We start from the raw sequence: 18,332 nt of genomic DNA on the forward strand, positions 1-18,332 counted from the left end.
AGGCAAACCATCTCTGGAATTGATGGCTAGAGCAATTGCGTCCGCATATTTTTTCCAGTCAATGTGTCTTGTGAGGTCATATGCCATGTTTATAGATTCAGAAGAATTCGAACCAATGGTGATGGAAATTTTGATTGGCAAGTGGTCACTGCCGTTGGGGTCCTGGATTACATTCCACTTGCAATCTAACGATAGTGAATTCGAGCAAAGCGAGAGGTCAAGAGCACTTGGGTTAGCAGGAGGTTTAGGTACACGTGTTGTTTCCCCAGTGTTCAAAACGGTCATATTGAAGCTGTTACAAAGGTCATATATCAACGATGAACGATTATCGTCGTACGGTTCCCCCCAGGCAGTTCCGTGAGAGTTGAAGTCTCCCAAGATCAATCGTGGCTCAGGAAGGAGTGAGCACATGTCAACAAGTTGATTGCGGCTAACCGCAGCTCTCGGAGGCCAATACAAGCTGACAATACAGAGGTCTTTGCCTCTGATGTTTGCATGACAAGCAACAGCTTCGATCCCTCCAATAGGTGGAAGGTCAATTCGAAAAAATGAGTGGCACTTATTGATACCCAATAGCACCCCTCCGTATCTGTCATCACGGTCCAAGCGTATAATATTGAAATCATGGAAAGAGAGATCATCTTGCGAAGAAAGCCAAGTTTCGGACAGAGCAAAAACATCACAATTGAACTTATGAATTAAAAATTTGAATGTATCCAATTTAGGGATAAGACTACGACAATTCCACTGTAAAACAGTGATATCTCCGACCTCTCTATTTAAATTAGACATCAAGAGAGATAATCATTGCAAGGAGGGGCCATGTTTGCATCAATTGTTGCAACATTGTCTTTAATACTGGAAGCATTGAAATGACAATGGTTCTGATGGAGTCGGAAACATTAAAACACTTGAAGATTTGGTCCAAAAGGTCACACAACTTTATAAATCCCGATTGGGAAGTTGAACTGGACGGAAAAACAGGGACAGTTGGGGTTTTTGATGTCCCCTCGAGTGCTGGGCCATTCGAAGGTGAATTATTCCCACGGAAACCAGGAGGAACCTGATTTTGCTTGTCCGCTGCACTCGATTTTTTAGGCATGCTAACAGGGGGTATCACCGGAGGGGCTTGTCCTTGAACTTTGGGAGTGGTCACATTTTTGCGCCGGGGATTCCCTTGGAAAATGAACGGTGTGCCCCCGTTAGCTGTGTCCGCTTCTATTTCGTCAACGGGCAACGTGGCGAAGACATTTTGTGTGTTGATTGGTTGTTGTTGTTGGGCCAGTGGAGAAGCGCCCTTTAAAATATCCGCAAAAGTGCGTTTCGAGCGTTCCTTCAAAGAGCGCTTCTGTTTCTCCCAGCGACTCTTGTAAGTTTCACAAACTGAGAGCTCGTGTGGGGATCCCCCGCAATATGGACATTTATGCTCAGTCGCACTGCAGGATTTCCCCTCATGTTGCTCTCCGCAAGTGGCACAGCGCTCCTTGTTGGCACAATAATCTGAAGTGTGACCAACTGACTTGCATTTTTTGCAAGTCATGGGCTTTGGCACGAAGAGTCGCACAGGCAATCTCAATTTGCCCACCATGACGTAGTCAGGTAGAGCGGAACCAGCAAAAGTTACTCGAAACGAGTCTGACGGCGTGAATTTAGTTTTTCCCTCTTCTTGGGATACTTTTCCTAGTTGGCGGCTGTCCAAAATTTTAACACCCACCAACGGGAGTCTTTTAAATTTACCAACTCCTTCTTTTATCATTTCGCACGTCAGACCAGTTTCAGTTACCACCCCCGAGATTTCTACGTCATGGAAGGGCACGTAGACGCGATACTCTAGGGAGAATCTCTCGTCGATCACAATTGCATTCGCGTGTTTCCGATCACTCACGACAACACGCAGTTTGTTCGGTCTAACCCTAGAGATTTCGACCACGGAGGAATATAATCTTGCCAGATCTTTCGAAACCTGAATGACATTAATTGCCTTTCCTTTTGGTTTAGGCCGGAAAAAAACAACCCATGGACCAGCTCCAAGTGCATCGTCTGGATAGACCTTGACACGAGGAGAGGAAACAACTGAGGGGGAGGACGAGGTCGATTGTTGAACGGGAGCGGTATCAGTAGGGCTGGGAGGCAAGTTCGGTAGTAGAGCGGAAGCGGGAGCGGGAGATTGAGGGGGCGAAGAGAAAAAGTTTGCCAATTTTCTTGAGGGGGGCTTGTTAAGGTAGATTACCTCTTTCTCTGAAGAGACATCTTCTGAGGGGGGAACGCGTTTAAGCGACTTCCCAGTCCCCGTTGTAGCTAGTGAGGAGGAAACAGTAGTTTCAATCTCCATGTCAACATGACCTTCTGCCATTACGGCAGATATAAAATAATATAATTCTTATTTTTTTTGTATTTCTAAACCTAATATATATTATACCTAAATCGCACACCAATGCGAATGAAATGAAGCGGTGTCTCAATCGAACCGCGTGGCAATCGCTCGGCACAGATGCAACGGTATATCGCACCACAACACGATGATGGAATCGATGACGATGCTAAAGCACACACAGCGATGATACGGCACACGCACCGCGTCCGCCGTGGAGGACTTCTTCCTCACGCTGGTAGTGATTGCTGCTCTCCTCACTCACGCAATAAAGAGAACCCCGTTAGGGCGAAATAACTTCACCAGCCACGAACTGATAACGGTATAATCTCCACTTTATAATAGACGCGAACAAATTTGCGACCGATGTCTTCGGACTGCGCGAGCTGAATGACCCGGCGAACTTTGTCCCGCACAAAGTTATTGTTTTGATATGAATTCTTTAGAACAAATTTCTAAACTTTTTCTCATCATAACATTGTTCCATGGGCAGAATACAACAAAATAAAGACAACTCAAATCGGACCATTCCTTCTTCGGGATTTGCGCTCAGCAACACATTTGGCCTTACATTTTTATTTATATAAATAGAAGATATACTGCCCATGTTTGTATAGGAGACGTAAGCGACAAAATGAGCAAAATCGACTTTTTGGCCGTTATGCATTCTACGCACGCAATGTAATACGTTTACGTAATTGTCAGTATTATGTGCTATAAACTAAATCTATATTTGAATCACATTTTTTGTAGAGTCCAAACATGCCTGTCATGATAGTGTCTTATTACTTAGTGTTTCCAAATAGATGAATATAAGAAACCATTGAAACGCTGCTCATATAATTACTATTTTCTGTACAATGCACTGCGACGAACAAAGAGAAGCAATTGTGTTTTTTAATGTTATAATTACTTAAATTTCTGCATTTGAATCTTCAAGTAGATAATGAAACAATCAGATCAGATCAGATGAGAATTAAATTAATATTTGTTCGTAGCATTATAGCTCCCCGAATTCGACATCGAATTATTCCACATACTCAGCCTTTACTCATACCGTTGGTGTAAGTCACTCCACCATCTTTATGCGAATGATAATGTTGCTAAAATTACCAACATTGCAGATTGCCTCCACAAATTCAATTAATTGGAAAAACGCGAACCTGCTGTTCTAATCATATCCTAGAGTATTCAGGGAAAAAGGACTCTCATAGACACGCAACAGATCCACCAGCACCTTTTCCAGACATTTCACTGAATTTCTTCCAAACCTTTTTTTATTTTATCCGATAACAACTGAAACTACCGACGGAGACGTTTTGACTATTATCCTTAATGTAAATACTTACGCTACAGACAGAGCACCATGGTGATTACGTCTAGCTATGCGAACAAGTATTCATTGAAACGATTGATTGTCCCCATAAATAGACGCAACCGTTTTCGAAATGGAAAAAATGTTTTAATCCGCAAAATTTCGTAGGCCCTCGTTTCGCCGATAATATCCTTCAACAGGACAGATCATTTCATTGGAAATTCGTATGATTACGCTTGTAGGCAGAAAAACAACAAAATAGCGTTTTCCCAACACTAATGGTGTTGGTGAATACGTCTCCTATGCAAACATGGGCAGTATACGAGTACCTTATTTCGCCTGGATATCCATTTCCTCCTTCGAACAACGATCAATTTTGTTAGCGAAAATATTGAATGGACTAACAACGCTAATCATGATGTAATTGTAAAACATATGGGAATTTAATTTTCCGAATTTTCCGACCTTCCTTCATAGTTTTCCGAAAAATTTCCGATTTTTCTCTCCACTATATTGAACTATGGGCCGAGATAAATAAAACAAAATAAACGGCTCAAATCGGACCATTCCTTCTTCGAGTTTTGTGTTTTTTTTATTTTTTTTTTCTTTCTTTATTAAAGAGATTTTCAGCCAAAGGCTGGTTCATCTCTAACAGAGTTCTGTGTTTAGCAACACAATTGGCCTTCCATTTTAATTTATATAGATTGAAAGGTCCTACAAACATTTGTGTTTGCCCACAAAATTTTCGAAGAAACAGAGAGAAATCGATTTTTCATTTCTAACCGATATTTTCGCCCGCTACATCTACACACACCAAGATAATTTTTTTTTGTAAAACGCTGCAAAATTGAGAGCTTGAAACTTTCAAATGATGTACATTTCATCTTCATGCGTTGATTTTTCACGAAGTTACAGCATTTTTTGTCGAGTGTAGTATGGGATAGGTTTGCTTTCTTTGTTTTATACTGTAATACGTTGAATAAGAAAGCTTCACCTCATTTGGTTCGAATTTTATGTACACCTGAGTCATAATGGCTAAATATGAAAATCTGCTTCAGATTCCGGTAAAATGTCCGCTATTCGTTGCTCACCTTAAAAGCTAAAACATGAACATGATATGATGGTAGTCTACCTTTTGGCGTTTAATATCGTTCGCCTGCTGGCAGCGGAATGTTTTATCGACCTCGATCGTATAGTTCAGCATTGAGCACAACCTTTATCGACTCGTGTTTTGTTTTTCTCCATCCTCTAATCCACAGAGGAAGTCATCAAGAAGCGCAAGACCGAGCTTACGACCACGCGCCAAATCGAGACCCGCATCCAGCGGCAGCTGGTGTTCGAGGATGGCAAAGTTGTCGAAGATTCCGGCCCGATTGTGTCCACCAACACGACGGAGGACACCGACAAGCAGGAAACGGTGCAAACAGAGGTATGCGGCATCGCTCTCGGCGATGGCGGTTATACCGAATGTGGTTAATTTATTCCCTTGTTTTCTTTCTTCCGTTTCTCCCTAGCATCGTACCCTGGGCGACCCAACGGAGGAAGCAGAAGTTACCAAAACTGCCGTCGATTCTGGCGGCAAGCAGGATGCCGCCGGAGGGCGAAAACTAGTCAGTGAGGGAGATGGGGTTGTTAGTGGGGCCGGAATCGTGAACGTTCCGACCGCCGGTGGGGATAATAGCAATAAACCAAAGACTATCAGTGCCGTCGTGGCTCGTCCCGATGGACTGCTGAGGGACATCAAGGAGGAGATTGAAGTCTCCCGGGAGGAAACCAAGGAGCGCATGGTCACCGAGGAGCGGAAGCACTTCGGGGACTTCACCGATGATGTGAGTATTTTGACCTTTTATTGATTAATTCGATGGCGAATGGCGATGAAGATGACAGTGTTTAGTGCACAAAACGAAGATTTGCTTCCGCAGTTCAAGTATACAGCCAAAACGACATCAGCAAACATAACGTCTGTTCAAAATGTTTTTGGGGGTCTCAGCGTTCGAGCTGAGGATCTCTGCTAGTTAGATGACTTGAAGAATTTTGTTTTCATCTTGACTCGTTTCCCTCAACAATATGCAAACGCTTGCGAGAGAAAAAAACTCCACTTACAATTGATATTTAATCAGCGCGAGCTGAGCGGTGTGGCCTTTTGTGCCTTCTGGATGAGTCGCAATCTTGCAAGATTCAATCGCTGATATTTACGTCATGTCCCCGCCATCCCTGGGGAGTGAAAGTAAGTACGACACAGTCGACATGAATGCGAATGCGCACGATGTGCACAAATAAACCCAGAGAAGCATTTAAAGTGAATTAGAGCCCTATTACGTCACCTAGCATAGCGTATTGATTGGACTTCCAATCCGAAAACTCTGGAGGGCCAATGCAACGGCGGCAGGGAAAGAAACAGAACCAAAGCAACACGTGGCGAAGTGAGTTTTCGGTTTCAGAGGTTAGGTATGGCGCGAGCAATTGACGACGATTATGTAAGTTCTTCCCAGTGGACAGACATCGGCGCAAAATAATGGCGCGAGGTTTGTGGGGATGGCACGAGCAATGCCAAATTGGGTCCCGTGGAAATTGGCAGTTTTGGTGTGCTGGTTTCGTACCGAAACTGGTTCCAGACTGGCAGACGGCATGCGGCGAGCGAGTGAGCGAGTTGACCCACATTAGGGTTACCCAGGGTCGTTGAACTGGTTGTGGTTCACTATGTGAATGTTGAAAAAAAAATTCTCTACGCACCGTGGGAAACGGGTTCAAAGGTCCGAAAATTAAAAGACAAAACAAGCTAATATTATTTTCTATTGATCGCAGATGTTCCTGAGTTTGTTTTTCTCCGCACTGCATGATTTCCTTCCACTCAAAACAGAACCGTTTCAATTCAAGGGCTGGGAGTAGAGGGAAAAAGTCACAGGAGAGTTGTGTCCGAGACACGACCGCATAGTTTACGTAGGATTACGCTAGGCTATCTGTTGCATACTAAGCTTGGACATGTTTGAAAAACTAAATTAATAAACTCTTTGATAATAATAAAAGGGCTTTTTCATTGTTAGGTATTCTTTGTTGACTCCACCAGTGTCACAATCGAACAATGATGGCAAATGGATGGTGATTACTCGTTGCATGATTCATATCACGATAAAATATGCCGAAGTAGAATAACATATGTTGCCTTCTGTGGTCTCGTATGAGATGACTTCTGATTTCTGCATGGATGAAATAACATAAGTATGTATGAACGCTGAGTGAATACTTTCTCCATTGCGCTCAGATGCTTCAAAGCGAGTTTCAATTGAACTTATAACACAATCAAATAGACAGCTCAAATCGGACGATCCGTTCTCGATCACGAGCAAACATTTGTGACGATTGATTCACTACATGAAGATTGAAATAAATTGTTTCACCTTTGAAACCATTTTCAACCAAATTGCTACCCGATACTATTATTCTTACACTTGTGCTAAACGTTTCGCAATGCATGATTGGTTTTTGCAATGAAATTTCGCAAAGCTACCATGTTAAATGATATTTTATGTACTCTAAAGTTGCAAATTTAGATTGTATTTCCGGGAATTTATTGAAATCTTTCGGCATTAGTGTTAAACTGTTGTATTAGTTCCGATGCACACTTACGGAATCGGCGCTTATGGTGCGTGGCCATATAATGTGACATATTCATTCGCGTGGCGTAAAAATTCTCAACTTCTTCTTCTTTCTTTGTTTTTAAGAGGCTTTAAACTTTGCAGTTCATTCGCCTCTAAACTATCATCTATTTGTTGCGCACTTCATATGAAAGTCGTTAAAAAACACGTTAAGTGTACCACATGTACCACATTAAGCCCAATGGATAAATGGCTTTTCCTCTTCTTGCTCAGTTGTCGTCAGCTGTGGAAGGAAAAAGCCGAGAATTACTCCAAAAAAAAATTTCGGAGCGCTAGGGTACGACCTTCTCGGCTCCATATTCAAAGCGTTAATGAAGAAATCCAGTTCAGTTCTTGTTTTTCAGGGACTTTAACCCGAAGATTCATCCCTGTTTGAATGTTTAGATCTTGTTGAACAGACCGGTTTCTTTTAGAAACAGATCAATTTATTGTCGAAGGGTGGGGTACTAATTCTAGGATGTATGAGGGTCGAGGGCCGTAACGTTCGAGGCATTTTTCATAGCGTGGCACGATTTTTTCTATTCCGAGCGCGAAGTGCGTAGCGTCCAACTTTTTGAAGTACGATGTAACTGCGTCACGAATTTCTTCAGTGTTATCGAATCGTTGAACGCCGAACGCCTGTTTCATCACCGTACTATTGTGAAGTTTCGGACCGATTAATAACCGCGATTAAGAACAAAAGGCCAGGTTTATTGGCGAAAGGGGTATTCCTCATCCACGATAATGCGCGGCCCCATTCTGCCATTCTGCCCAAGAGGGGATTTTCGGAGGGGATTGGTTCCAGGATCTAAGTATGGTTCTGGGTAAGGTAGCTATGGAAGGAAGGTAGAAGTTGGTCAAGGAGTGTAGCTGTTGGTGTATCACAATATCTTGGCTTAGCCTCAAGAGCCAATGCACAGCCTTTGTAACCACACAGATCGTCAAGTAGTGCTTGATTGGTAGCTGGCCACATTCGGTCATCACTGTGGAAGTAGGACTTGGTATAAACCCTCCAGAGGCAGTTCTGAAAACTTTGTCGTATAATATTATATACTTCTTATCAGCATGACTACCTATGCTGATAACCCCAGCGCCATAGAACATTTTGAATAGAAGCCAGCTCTAGATGCAATCGTTCTGATTATTTGGAAGCGTTTACCCGAAGAACTTCTCACGTAGTCTATGTGATTATGAAAGCTGAGATCGGTCGAGACAAACCTCAAGGATCTTGAGGGATGAATTTTCATCTATAGTGATGTGATTAAGCACGAATTTTGGTAAAATACTGATCTATTTTCTTTTTTTGTTAATCTGTAGGAGTTGGACTTTTTTTTGGGGAAATTTTGAAGTCTGTTACATCTGCCCATTCTGTAACGGAATTTATAGCGAATTGAAATTTTCTCCTGGTCATCGGTATGAAGAGATTGAATGATATCATCTGCATAAACCTAACATGAAAATTAAACAGATACAGCATACAGATCAACAACAATTTAGGAGAAATAACCGACATTTGAGGAATACCGTTCTCCTGGATCCTAACCCCGGAACGATGCTTGCTGATTATGACTAAATTTTTTGTTTACAACAAAATTTTGTACGTAACGACTCATGCGACTTTTGATTCCCGATTCCTCGAGAGATTTGAGGATTGGGAAATGCCAGACATGGTCGTATGCTTTTGATATATGAATGTCACAATGCATGCATCTTTCCAGGTAGGAATCGTAGGTTCGATGAGTAAATCGTCTGTACTTTTTGTAGAGATTCATAATGAGAGAGTGAGAGAGGGCGACTGAATATTAGAGAATGAAAAAATGCGAGTAATAGAGAGGGGAGCTTGTGATAGAATAGGGTTATGTGAATGTGATTATTAATTACTAGCTGACCCGGCGAGCTTCATCCCACCCAAAATTATTTTTTTGATTTGAATTCTTCCGAACATTCACGTTTTTTTGCCGAGCGAACGTTCGTGGGTTCAATCGCAGAACTCTCCATTGATTGATCTTTACAAATTTCATCTATATATTAGGCTGTCAAAAAAGTCCTGCGGTATTTTTCTTAAATTTTCATTTGTTCATAAAATTAGTTACAATCATCTGTTTTAAGTCAAATATGCGCCGTTTTGTTCGATGACTTGTTCCCAACGAGATGCCAACTTCATAATACCCCTCTTATAGAAGCTCGCTTCCTTATTGGCAAAAAACTCGGATAGCCAATTTTCACAGGCCTCTTTTGTGGCTAACTTCTGACTACCTAGCTCGTTCGCCATGGACAAAAACAGGTGGTAGTCACTTGGTGCAAGGTCTCCCATCCGAGCTCCCGGAGCTTCTGGCGCGTCACCAAAGAAGTGTGTGGCCAGGCGTTGTCCTGATCGAAGACAATGCGGTCTCTGTTTATCAAAGATGGCCTCTTCTTCATGAGTGCTACCTTCAAGCGGTCCAGTTGTTGGCAGTACAGGTCCGAATTGAGCGTTTGGCCATAGGGAAGCAGCTCATAATAGATTATTCCTTGACAATCCCACCAAACACACAGCAGAACCTTCCTGGCCTTCTGAGCCGCTTCAGCGGGCTTCGACCACGACCGTTTGCGCTTCACGTTGTCGTAAGTGACCCACTTTTCATCGCCAGTTACCATCCGCTTCAGAAACGGGTCGATTTTGTTGCGATTCACATGCGTCGATACGGTCAAAGATGTTTTTTGCGTCAACGTGTGTGGCACCCATACATCGAGCTTCTTTGTGAATCCAAGCTTCTTCAAATGGTTAATAACGGTTTGATGACCTATCCCCAGTTCTTGGCCGATGCTACGGCTGCTACTATGCCGGTCTTTCTCGGCTAATTCAGCGATTTTGTCGCAATTTTCGACGACAGGCCTTCCGGAGCGTGGCGCATCTTCGACGACCTCTACACCAGAACGAAAACGTTGAAACCATCGTTGTGCGGTGGAAATGGAAACTGTATCGGGTCCATAAACTGCACAAATTTTATTGGCAGCTTGAGATGCATTTTTGCCTTTGTCATAGTAGTACTGTAAAATATGTCGGATTTTCTCTTTATTTTGCTCCATATTTGCGACACAATTACTCACGAACGATTTAACCAAACAAAACACTGTCAAGGACTATATTATAGCGCGCAAAAATACCTTTCCAACAAGCTATAGTATGACTCGATACAATGAATAAAGGGTGTGTCACATCAAATTGCATCACGGAAAAAACGCTGTAGAAATTCGCCCAGTAGACCGATCCTATTGAAAATTTTAGACAGTAAAATAAAAACTATTAAACAACTTTTGGCATTTTCTTTTTATTCATACTTCGATCCCAAGCCCGTATGCTCGCACCTTCCTCTTTACCCCGTCCATAAGGTTCTGTACAACGTCAGGTTGTAGTTTTTTTTGAACAGAAATCCATTTTCTCTTGAAGTCCGCCTCCGATTTGACAACTTTTGGGTTCTTCCGGAGGGCCTGCTTCATAATCGCCCAATATTTCTCTATTGGGCGAAGCTCCGGCGCGTTGGGCAGGTTCATTTCCTTTGGCACGAAGGTGACCCCGTTGGCTTCGTACCACTCCAACACGTCCTTTGAATAGTGGCACTAAGCGAGATCCGGCCAGAAGATGGTCGGGCCCTCGTGCTGCTTCAATAGTAGTAGTAAGCACTTCTGCAGGCACTCCTTAAGGTAAACCTGCCCATTTACCGTGCCGGTCATCACGAAGGGGGAGCTCCGCTTTCCGCAAGAGCAGATCGCTTGCCACACCATGTACTTTTTGGCAAACTTGGATAGTTTCTGCTTGCAAATCTCCTCCGGAACGCTGAATTTGTCCTCTGCGGAGAAGAACAACAGGCCCGGCAGCTGACGAAAGGCCGCTTTGACGTAGGTTTCGTCGTCCATTACCAGGCAATGCGGCTTCGTCAGCATTTCGGTGTACAGCTTCCGGGCTCGCGTCCTCCCCACCATGTTTTGCCTTTCGTCGCAGTTAGGAGCCTTCTGAACCTTGTATGTACGCAGGCCCTCCCGCTGCTTGGTCCGCTGGACGAATGAACTTGAGAAATTCAGCTTATTGGCGACATCCCGGACCGAACTTCTCGGATCACGTCTATACAGCTTAACTACGCGCTTGTGATCTTTTTCACTGACGGAGCATCCATTTGTGCCGTTCTTCACCTTCCGGTCGATGGTTAGGTTCTCGAAGTATCGTTTTAGTACTCTGCTGACCGTGGATTGGACGATTCCCAGCATCTTACCGATGTCCCGATGTGACAACTCCGGATTCTCGAAATGAGTGCACAGGATTAATTCACGACGCTCTTTTTCGTTCGACGACATTTTTCCAAATTAACGAAAAATTGACAGTGAAGCATGGCCAACGTGATCTATACACTCTTATCTGATTATAAGCGAAAGCTGAAGATATAATTCCTAAAAACTAAATTTCTACAGCGTTTTTTCCGTGATGCAATTTGATGTGACACACCCTTTATATATAAAAATGGATTTCTGTCTGTCTGTCTGATTCTTATGGACTCGGAAACTACTGAGCCGATTAGCATAAAAATTGGTATGTAGGGGTTTTTGGGGCCGGGGAATGTTTTCGTGATAGTTTGAGACCCCTCCCCCCTCTCTTAGGTGAGGTGCCATAAAAATGAAACACAAATTTCTGCATAACTCGAGAGTTAATCAAGCAAATGAAACCAAATTTGGCACGTGGAGATTTTAGGGTGCAATAAATGTTTTTACGGTGGTTAGATACTCCTCCCCCCTCTCTAAGAGGGGGCTGCCATACAAATGATCCTTCCTTCCATACCACAGGGATTTCTCCATGGCCCCAAACATTGTTGAATAGTAGTAGAATGCGTTTACCGATTATGGGAAAATTCTTGAAAAGACTTGTCGACATCATCAGGACCGGCGGATGAACCATGGACTCCACGAAGAACCGCTATGCTATGCTTGACTCATCGAATGCAAACTCCTTATTATACTCCGCGTCAAGGTCTGTATCAATGGAAGGACGCGAGGATTCTGCATTTATTTTGTGGGATAAAAATTGTTGGGAGTAATTGGAGAAAGATGAAGCTTGTGAAAAATGATCTGCTAGATGTTCAGTAATTGTGGATAAATTATCTATGAGAGCATGATTGATGGATAATTTGATGCAGTGCCGATTTTTACTGCCACTCAAACGATTGTCTTTGTATCAGAGACCCTTTGAGGTACTATCGGGGCCGATGGCGGAGATGAATTTCTCCAAGCTGACGAATTATACTAATATCTTTAACCCTTTATAAGGCCGTGAAAACCAGGTAACAATTCGACGCCATCCTCAGAGAACATAATCCTTACATGAGGAATGACGTATATTTACCGTTGATAAAAAATTAACTATTGAAACAGTTGAAAAATTGGTGACAATAAAGTTGCCACTACCCGTTAACCCCGAAAACACTGTCGCCTTCGCCTTGTAAGTTCACTGTATTGCGCTTTCTAGTTCAGCGAAAAAAAAAGTTCTTTATATGGACTTACAAAGAAAAGAGTTAACGTTTGAATCTTTCATCAAATACACCATTTATTTTATTGGAAAAACTGCATCATCTTACACAATAGATCCTCAATAGTACGTTTACGGATAAAAACTTAGCAACTTGTTGTATTTTCAACGAATTTTTTGCAACAAAACCACGATTTTAGAGCGCCGGCGAAACATTGTTGTTTAATGTTTTGCCGGCGCTCTAAAATCGTGGTTTTGTTGCAAAAAATTACTCTCAAGTTAATGGAGTATTGCCAAAAAGTTTTTGGTTTAGTACAATATTTAAATAATATTAAATAAGTGCAGCGAAAAAAATATCTTTCGAGGGTGACAATACAGTTGCCACGGTCTTATAAAGGGCTAAGAAGGATGTTAGTAGTAGGAAAATTCATGCAAGAACTGAATCAAGATTTAAAGTAGATGTTTTTATGTGGTGTGAAAGCGAGATTAGATTTACCAGATCATAGCTCGGAGCAAAAATATTTGGAGTCAACAGTGCCAGTGTTGAAAAAAATCATCTTCGCTAAGCTCAAATGCATAGATTTTCGGGCTAGGTTGCATCGAAACCCTGTATATTCCAAACGAAAATCAAAATGACAGATCCTGACAACCAGTGAGTATGAGCAAATGAACTTTTATTCTTCAATATGTTTTGAAGTTTTTTTTTTCCACCCAGTGTCATTTTCGTCTTGATTATTGAAGACGTAAGAACTGAATTTCATTTTTGCCAAATGAATATCAGCTGTTGCGTTATATACTTGTAGCTACAACCACTCGATGTATTCGTTCTTCATATGCCGTTGTTTCCGTCTCGCCAAATAAAATCCTGCGCGATTTCTTGCAAAGTTCGATTCATCGAACTCTGGCGTTTTTGTTCTCTAAATGGTCCAGCCTGACTAATTTTTTTATCTTTGAATTTTGACTCAGATTCACTGCCAGAACGAAAATCGTTTCGAATGTGATGATATCAATTTGGTCCTTTTGATAGTCAAAGTATAAATAATAGTGATGTAGTGAACCCCACTCAATGCCGCCTTCATTCATTACAGCAAAGTTGTTCATGCATCAGCGATATGCACAAAATGAACTCGTTTGATATTGTTATCTATATAATGAGGGCAGTGTGTTTCAAGCTGAAAAAAATTGTAAGGGATTGTATCTAGGACACGACCGCATATTTTCGACGTAGAACTACGCAATTATATTATGCAATCCACTTGTTTACCACTTCGAATATTATTTTAGAATGCATCGAAATTTTTGTAATAGATTATGTTCTTCGCTACAAATAAATTTGATGAACGTCCTTTTACGTTTGATATGATGCATAGGACTACCAAAATATGTGAACGGAAGAATTGTCAAACGATCATTGTATTTTACATTTCCCTCTGAAATTATTGCACATCTCATGTTTACGTAGTTCTCGAACCGCGAAAGTTCATTCGCCTCTGGTATCTGAAATGGTGATTTTCCCTGTCTACTCAGTTTAAAAATACCTTTTAGGGAAACATATTCCGGTCTGCACAACGACAAGCGAGTACAAAAGTAGTCAACACCAGCAAATACCCCCGACTTGAATGTGTTTGCGAAGCGGATTCCCCCAGGCACATTGATTTTGAAGTCCGTGTCAGGGAAATACAGCTCGGTGGGAACAAAAATACCCTCGACTTGCATGTATATTTGCAAAGCGGATTTCCACAGGTATATCGATTTTGAAGTCTGTGTTGGGGAAACCGCCAATCGAGCCAATCAAAACTTGGCAGTTAGGGCGTTTAGATAACGCTTGACATTTTACAGTTATTCAATTCTTCATCTCATGAAAAATAACATTTTATTAATTGTGATAGACGCATAGAAATATTTCCTATTAGTTGATGCAAACATCTTTCCGATCTGTTAAGGAATGTTCGAGTTATAAGCATTCGAAATACGCGTAGAGTTAGCACACAAATCGGCAGAACAAATGTATGGGAAAAAAGGAAGTTCTTCCAGTTTTCATGAATTTAAACCGTTTAGAGATTAGCAAATTGTAATGTATAGCATATCAAACAAATCTTAGAGAATTTTCGATTCGATTGGTATGCAAATCATGAGAATTCGTTCACAGTGAAAATAGTTATTAACGTTAACTTTATTCCATAAAATCGTGACCTGTTTTCTGATGTGGCACCCTTCTGAAAGACGTAGTTCTACGTCAAAAAATCCTGTACACTGAAATAAAGTCATATTCGTTTTTCGTGAATATTTGTTGATATTCTCAGACACTGGTTAGTACTGTTGAGGTTAACGGAGCGATGAGATAAGCGAGCAGGAATTGATTGAAATTGAGAATGACAAAGAGAGATGACTATATTTACCCAAAGCTAAAGTGAGAACCCCTGATCAACCAAGATCTCCAAGAAGTGTAAGTTCTTCTGAGGCAGCAGTTGAAGTTCGCAGGATTAAAAAAGCAGGAAGACGACCAGTTAGATTTTTGTTGGTTCCTTAGAAAATAGAAGCTGAGTCATAGCAGGAAGATGTTAAATTGACAGGTTATATCACTCGTAATGAAATCTAGATCAATAGATAAACTAGTTATAACTTGAATTTATAGTACTTTCATGAAATTAATTTGTATTTCGGGTTGAGGATTATAAAAGGAATGGTTCTCCGATGTTCGGTGAAGAATAATGAAATATACTGTACAATTATCAATATGGTGGAGCACATTGAATCAATTTTCTGAACTCATACAAGTTGAGCAACATTATTCCAAAAAAAACTTCAAATAACATTTCCTAGATTTTCTAAAATTTTTTGAGTGAGAAGATGTTTCTCCTTTCAATTTAGTGATCGTATGAGCCTGTATGAGTTGCAGTGGATCGTGCCTTTTGGTAGCTGCCGCTAATCCAGATCATGCAGCATTTGTACGGAAATGAGTCTTAGAAGAATCTGTGTTTATGAGGTGGTCTTTGGTGACATTAAAATCGATGTACACTGAAAGGTAAATTTACAAATAATTTTTCTAGGATCGAAAAAATCGAAAGAGAAAGATCGATTTTCACGATTTCTTCGAGTACAAAGAATCGATCCAAAAAATCGGAATGAAAAAAAAACTTTTAAAAATCGGTCTTCTAAATATCGATCCTAGATAGCCCAATCCTACTGCACACACGTTAATATTTAGTTTCTACTGATCGCAGATGTTCCGAAATTTGTTTTTCTCTCAAATTTTCACGAGATAACCCCGTCACGATACGCATCGCATGATTTCCATCCACTCAAAACAGAACCGTTTCGTTTCAAGGGCTGGGAGTAGAGAAAAAAAAACTACCTATCTGCGAAGAGCAGATCACAAGAATGCGCACCAAGCTATAATTACCGATATTAATCATTACACTCCAAGGCAAATATAAAGCAATAACCAATTTCCATGAGCGAGCCGTCGCCGGCAGTACGATTTTTCAGCGCCGCCGTCGCGGTGTTTTTTTCCTGATTTATCTCATGATTCGCATCTTCCGTGCTTTGATGTGTTCGACATTCGCCAGCAATTTATTCAGTGTGCGCGAGTGTGTGTGTGTGTGTGCGGGCACACTCATCTCTCATTCGGTTTATGCTGCTGCCGCGAGGCGGGATCATAAATAGCAATAGCAGGGTTACATTGTTGTTATACCCACACATAATACCCCTTTTTTTTGTCTATCACATCGCAAACGGGAGATGCTGCTTTCCCAGACTGTGCTTTGGATTTGCGCGATCTTGCGTGTTCTGTCGCGGGAAATTCCGCAAATTATCCAACCGGTGTTATGTTGTTACGAATCGTTTGCACCGAGTGTAAACGATTGGGGCCCTTCATTGACACTGCGGCCGCAGTGTTGGAATGTAAGCAATAACAGATCGGAACGCATGACTGCCGCCGCTAGCCAACGCCATGCCAGGGGGAAACCTTAGAACTACATTGTTGCAAGGCTTGAATGGGCGGAATACCCTTTTCTTCAGACCGACAACCAACGTTGCGGCGTTGCGTTCAGCGAACTGAGATGGGATCGCGCATAAACCCTAAGCCCGAAATGGGGTGGAAGAGGGTGTGAAATGACTTCTCCTCTTTCTTCGCTTTTTGTTTGTGCGCAACGCTTAGTTTTTGTATTACGACATTTCAAGGTTGGCTTCAGAGGTTTCGATCCGCCCGTTCATTTGTGTTCGCTTTTTGCGGTTTGACATTATTCGTCGTTCATGCGAAGCCCCCGTGTCATTCGAGCCGGGTTGGGTAGCATTCAGCGCGTGATCCGATCGGATCGACAGGTAGCTGAAAGCTATTCACGGTGAACGCAACTGTTGACCGGGCAGAGCGAGAGAAGATATGTTCTGTTATAGATCCGATCGATTATTATCGGCTCGGCTGGTGGTTCAGTGTCCAACAAGGGAAAACGAACTTATTTCGCAAAACGATACATGAAAAAGTGTCCCACCCTCCTCAGCGATACCAACCGAATTCCGCCCTTCAGAGACCCCGACCCGAGAACAAGTTTTGCAACTCTCTCGGAGTGGCTGATAATGGAGGACACAACTGCGAGCCGATCTTGACTGCCCGAACGAGAGTCCTTGAAGGTTCCGTTTTTATGTCGTACCATGTGATTGTGCTCATGTTTTTTTCGCCAGCTTGCGCATGTGATTCTTATGCAACGGCAACCTCCCGTGATGCAGAATTCGTCGATGAGGCAACGGACGGAGTACCGAGAAACGGTACTCCTCAGATATCCCTGCATCCATGTCCAATGTTGCGTTTGAGCACTTGAGGTGGTGAAAACGCGAGTCGGCAAACCTCTGTTTGTGGGGAGGGAGCAAAAACTGAACAACAAAAACAACAACAACAAGGCAAAACAAAACTTGATTTTGCGATATCGCAACCAGCAAACCAGGACGAGGACGGGTGGGCGCACCAGTTTTCCTCCCGCTTGAAGCCCAACCGGGCGGGCTGCTGTTGGTTAAACTTGTTTCGTTTTAAATGCTGTTGCATTTTTCTTCGTCCATATGAAGGTGGTGCGATTCGCCTTGGATGTAAATGGGTTTTTAATTTAATTTCGAGTGCGTGTGTGTGCGGGAATTGTAAAAGCGAATCTGAACTGAGGAAGTTTAAGATTCAAAGGTTTTTCACTGTAATCAACATTAAGATAAATTGTGGAAGTCAAACAGAAGATTCCATTAAAGCTTGTTCTAATTAGAATCTGTAGGCCCTGCTTATTTTACTAAAGGGTGTGTCACATCAAATTGCATCACGGAAAAAACGCTGTAGAAATTCGCCCAGTAGACCGATCCTTTTGAAAATTTTAGACAGTAAAATAAAAACTATTAAACAACTTTTGGCATTTTCTTTTTATTCATACTTCGAGCCCAAGCCCGTATGCTCGCACCTTCCTCTTTACCCCGTCCATAAGGTTCTGTACAACGTCAGGTTGTAGTTTTTTTTGAACAGAAATCCATTTTCTCTTGAAGTCC

General features: G+C 42.0%; 1 protein-coding gene across 4 annotated transcripts in view; it reads left to right on the forward strand.

Annotated features, from left to right (window-relative positions):
• The window catches only part of LOC129762508 (uncharacterized), a 232,342-nt gene that overhangs the window by 117,716 nt on the left and 96,294 nt on the right, over positions 1-18,332 (forward strand). For all 4 annotated transcript variants that reach the window (XM_055760846.1, XM_055760826.1, XM_055760834.1 and 1 more), the window contains 2 exons: positions 4,946-5,115; positions 5,201-5,515. In XM_055760846.1, the coding sequence (XP_055616821.1) occupies positions 4,946-5,115; positions 5,201-5,515 (485 nt within the window). The remainder of the gene's footprint in view (positions 1-4,945; positions 5,116-5,200; positions 5,516-18,332) is intronic.

The sequence above is a fragment of the Toxorhynchites rutilus genome, chromosome 1, assembly GCF_029784135.1.
Source record: "Toxorhynchites rutilus septentrionalis strain SRP chromosome 1, ASM2978413v1, whole genome shotgun sequence".
In the NCBI taxonomy this organism is placed as follows: domain Eukaryota; kingdom Metazoa; phylum Arthropoda; class Insecta; order Diptera; family Culicidae; genus Toxorhynchites; species Toxorhynchites rutilus.